Genomic DNA, 4743 nt, shown 5'->3' with positions numbered 1-4743 from the left:
TCTTGTGTTCTCCAGCGGCAGATGGGCTGCCACTGTGTCACATGAAAGCCACACTCAGCTTTGGTAATTATCAAGGGTTGGGGGTGTTTTACTAACTTGTTGCAGACGTGTGTAAGTGCTTGAGACTAGTAAAGTTTAGCTTTAAGTGAAAGCACTCTTGTGTTGTCCTGTTTGTGCCAGCCATCTATCAGTCGGACGGCCATGTCTCCCCTGATTTATTTCCTGACACCTCCTCACACAGAGTAAAGTTACCAAGAGCTTTGGGTTGAAAGAACCCTGGGTAACAACAGAACTCATCTGCAATAACAAATATCCCTCATTAATCACCCAGTTTTCTTTATAACATACTTCTGTAAACACTTGCATTAGTTGAGGGATCTTTTAACTTGATGATTACCTGTTCTGTTCATTCCCTCTGAAGCACCTGGCATTGGCTGCTATTGGAAGACAGGATACTGGGCTAGATGGACCTGTAGTCTAACCCATTATTCCCATTCTTATGTTCTGGACACCTGGACTATATTAGCAAAAGCAGGATAAAAAACAAGGTTAAAGATTCCACATATTTCATTAGTGAGTTGTTTTTCCTTCACCCATTAGCACCAATTGAATGATGCGCTGGGTTGCACGGGATCAGAGCTATGCAATCTCTGGTGGTCACCCAGGCCATCTCAAATGAAGATGCAGGGTTGGGTGCAGGTGTTGAGGGCTTCTTGGTGGCTCTATCTTATTCTTCACCAGTGACCAGTGGAGCAGAGCTGACCAGGTGGAAGGCAAGGACCAAGAGCAGGCTGCATTATAGCAAAGGGAAGCACCCCTAATCCTTCAGAAGAATTCAAGCTGAATTTGTGGGCACCTGCTGTAGAACTGTTCCTCCAACTTTCTCTAACTTGGCTGGGAGTTGGAAGCCATGACTACCCTCAGATACATCCAGAAATTCTGGCTGAACTTCGGTGTATTAATTAAGTCCTCCCTGGAATCCAGTGCATATGAAAAACTGGAGCACATTTCAGTTTATTAATTAAGCACTTCCCTAATCTCCCATGCATCTCAAAGACTTTGAGTACATTTTAGTGTATTAATTAACCCCCCTTCCAACCCTCCAGAATCATTATTTTCCTCATATGCAGCACTATCTATTTTTTCCAGCACAGAGTGTCCTTTAAGACCTGTATGACCTGTTTGTTCCTCAGCGAGTAGATGAAGGGATTGAGCATGGGAGTGATGACTGTATTGACGATGGCCACCCCTTTGGTGATATCCAGTCCATCACGCTGCTTCGGACGGACATACATGAAGATGCAGCTGCCATAGAAGATGCTCAGGACGATGATGTGCGAGGAGCAGGTGGAGAAGGCCTTACGTCGCTCTTTGGCTGAGGGGATGCGGATGACGGTAGCAACAATGTAGGAATAGGAGAGCACAGTGATGGCCAAAGAACCCAGCAAAACAACAGCTGCTACCAGGAAGTCCATTGATTCCACCAGGTGTGTGTTGGAGCAGGAGAGGCTGACAAGGGGCCCCAGGTCACAGAAGAAATGGTTGAGGACGTTGGGGCCGCAGAAGGAGAGCCGGGAGATCAACATGATGAGGCCAATGATGAAGAAGAAGCCACCAAACCAAGATGTAAGCACCATGAAGGTGCAGACCCTGCCATTCATGATGGCCATGTAGCGCAGCGGGTAACAAATGGCCACGTAGCGGTCCACAGACATAGCTGCCAAGAGAAGGAACTCAGAGACTCCCAGGGAGAGGTAGAAGAAGGCCTGGGCAATGCAGCCGGCGAAGGAGATGGTCTTGTCCTCTGAGATGAAATTGGCCAGCATCTTGGGGACAATGACGCTGGTGAAACAGATCTCAAGGAAGGAGAAGCTCCTGAGGAAGAAGTACATGGGGGTGTGGAGGCGGTGGTCAGCCCAGGTGATGACAATGACCACCACATTCCCAGCAAGCGTCAGGAGGTAAATCATCAGGTGCACCAGGAAGAGCAGGAAGCCCAGGTGATGCAGGTGAGGGAACCCCAGCAGGACAAATTCTTTCACGGTGCTCTGGTTGGCCAGCACCATACCTTGTTGCCTTCCAGGAAAGAAAGGAGAGAGAGCCATCAACATAACCTGTACTAAACTTTGAGATAGTACACAAGGGGACAGCGGCTGAAATATGGGCCCTGGACACCATGAGACTTTGATATCTCTGTGACTCAGTTTCTCCCCAATCTAAAAAATTGGGTTAATGGTCATTTACTTCCAGTTGCGAGGTATGAGGGGGCAATATGGACCAATGAGTGGTTGTGTTACACTTACCCTGCCACCTGGATGCCTCATGATGATTTGCTGCTGTAGCTCCCAGCCTGGGATGCTCACAACCAGCCTATCAGTATGCAGGTCACACCACGAGTGTCTGTGCTTAGACCTCCCTAGTTACAGCCCCACTGCAGCTTCCACCAACCACGGTTACACCCGGCGACGTGACCTCAGGCCTGAATTTTCCCAGAATCACATGCCCTGAAGTGCCCAGCCCTCCTGAGCCATTTGGAGAAATAATAAGGTGTGTTTGTTCCACTAAAGACACAAAAGCACATCACAGCTTATTAACATAATTGGGGTAAATGCACCCTTCTATTTAAACACGGCTCTGAGTTGGTTTATAGTAACAGTGAATCAAGTTCATCAACAAAGGAAGATGGAATTTTAAGTGAATTCAAGAATAAGAGATAAAGTTAGAAAGGGTTACCAGTAAATAAAAGAGAAAACATGCATCTAAAAGTCTAAAACTTAATCTAGCAAGGTACAAGCTGTGTTCAATATGGTTTCTCTCATCAGTCATTCTTCTTCCCAGCCATGGCTGACATTCCCTCAGCCAGGACCTTCCAAAGATGTACAATGAGCATGTCTGTAAGATGATGAGTGTATATTTTTTCCCTTAATTTTAAAAGAGTAGGTATTTCCATAGGAATGACCAGGTCAGGTTCCATCATCTGGTATAATAAAAATGTACCGTTGCTGTTAGATAGATAGATAGATAGATAGATAGATAGATAGATAGATAGATAGATAGATAGATAGATAGATGTGCATAGAGAGGTACAAAGACAGATTCAGTGATGGTACCACGCATGTTCTCATCACTTTCAGATGTCGACAGATAACTGAGGAAATAATCTGTCATCCTACATTCCTAACAACAATCTAATATATAAAAGGGAAATCACAATGAAACACATGGAACATATCATTATTGATAATTTAGCTTTGAACATATGCACACTCTAACTGAGATATATTTTCCAAACACAAGTCCTACCTGCTAAAAAACCTATGATCTATTTCACACACACACACCACAAACACACACATAAAATAAATAGATACATAAAATAAAATGATCTATATTTACACACACAAAAATAAATAAATAAATAAACTGATAACCTAGGAATCCTTGCTGATGGGAGACTCATCTTCAAATATCGTTCAGAAACAGGCATCTCACTAAAACTCTTAACAAAATAAACTGGGAATATTTTCAGTAGCTGACTTTACTCAGCTTGCTCCTTATTCTGTCCCAGAAAAGAAAAACACCTGGAACACTGGAGGATATATATCAGCTAGTACATCTCATGGAGAAATGATTGTTCTAAATGAAATGAAAACAGCTAACTTCTCAGGAAGTTGAGACTGTAAAGTGGACCTCTTGGGGCTCATTAAGTGTAGAGTTGGCTTCTGGCATGGTAAAATTTAACTTGCCAAGAGTGATTTTCTCCAGCCCGCAAACTCTCCAAACTTTCTTTCTTTTGTAATGAAGAAAGAAGAAGGGGCTGATGAAGACTGCAAGAGTTCTGATGCAGATATTCCTCAGATTAAGCTGAGCAATTCATTTAAGGGGCAATTTATATCTATAAAAAGCTGAACCTCTGTGGAGCACTTATGAAATAAACATGCATTTGTGTAAATGTGATAGATAGATACTGGATTTTCTGAAAGTTCTGGGGACTTGGCCTCTGGAAATCAAGCACTTTTAAGGTATTTAAGGTTGGGATCCCCAAATCACTAGTTCCTCCTGAATATCTTAGCCGAGTTTGGTCTCTAGGACCATGGGCAAGTCTCACTGGTATATTCTGACTGTTCCACTTTAGTTATAGAAATTAAGTGTGGAATTGATTTAGGTGTTTTCTGGCTACTTTATGTCAGCAGATCAGCCAGAACCCAATGTCCTGATTCCTGGAACATGTCAAAACATTTGCTTGGTTTTGAACCTCCTCAGTTCCAGATTGAAACATGCTTGCAGCCCCTCTCTCCATGAAAACCTCAGATCTTTGTCCCTTTGGGGAGGTGAGAACAAGTTTAATATTGAACCATGGCAGCTAGCTTATCTCAACAATCCCCACTCAACTCCATGTCTCAGTGCAACCTTGGAGACATTGCTGTCCCTCCATGTTAAGGGGATTAATTAAAATCTCCAGTTCGAATTCTGGGGAAACCGGGATCTGGATTTTGCCTCCTGAGTCCATCTCTACTGAAAACCAAACTGAGGAGATTATATTAAAACATTCAGATCTTCTTCTTCTTCCTCTCTCTCTTCCTCTTCTTCTCCTGATGGTCTGTGTTGACTCAAATCACCGGCAGAATACCTGAGCACAGAACTGAGATGTTAGAAATGGTCAGATTTTTTTAAAGTCTTATTAAATATATTAAAGAATGAAAACCCAGAGTTCAGGTTGCTTTGAACTTTGGAGCTTGTGTT

General features: G+C 43.3%; 1 protein-coding gene across 3 annotated transcripts; it reads right to left on the bottom strand.

Moving 5' to 3' along the window:
- Positions 1-549: 549 nt before the first annotated feature.
- LOC115638204 (olfactory receptor 49-like) lies at positions 550-3784 on the bottom strand. 3 transcript variants are annotated; one of them, XM_030539777.1, is made up of 2 exons: positions 3432-3784; positions 550-2076 (listed from the first exon to the last, which is right to left on the bottom strand). In XM_030539777.1, exons 1-2 carry the CDS (start codon positions 3485-3487, stop codon positions 1137-1139), a joined length of 996 nt encoding a protein of 331 aa, XP_030395637.1. In that variant the 5' UTR covers positions 3488-3784; the 3' UTR covers positions 550-1136. The 3 variants fall into 3 exon arrangements, with proteins under 3 accessions (XP_030395637.1, XP_030395636.1, XP_030395638.1); XM_030539776.1 differs by lacking the exon at positions 3432-3784 and adding an exon at positions 2820-3397; XM_030539778.1 differs by lacking the exon at positions 3432-3784 and adding an exon at positions 2304-2622.
- Positions 3785-4743: the final 959 nt, after the last annotated feature.

The sequence above is a fragment of the Gopherus evgoodei genome, chromosome 21 (assembly GCF_007399415.2).
Source record: "Gopherus evgoodei ecotype Sinaloan lineage chromosome 21, rGopEvg1_v1.p, whole genome shotgun sequence".
NCBI classification, from domain to species: Eukaryota; Metazoa; Chordata; order Testudines; family Testudinidae; genus Gopherus; species Gopherus evgoodei.
This window is presented reverse-complemented; position numbering and strand designations above follow the sequence as displayed.

Excerpts from the sequence above, each read along its gene's own strand:
- LOC115638204 (XM_030539776.1), bottom strand. The coding sequence starts at position 2,977 with ATGATGGAACCTGACCTGGTCATTCCTATGGAAATACCTACTCTTTTA. Across the intron at positions 2,077-2,819 it reads GCTGGGAAGAAGAATGACTG|GCAACAAGGTATGGTGCTGG; the intron begins ATGAGAGAAACC and ends CTTTCCTGGAAG.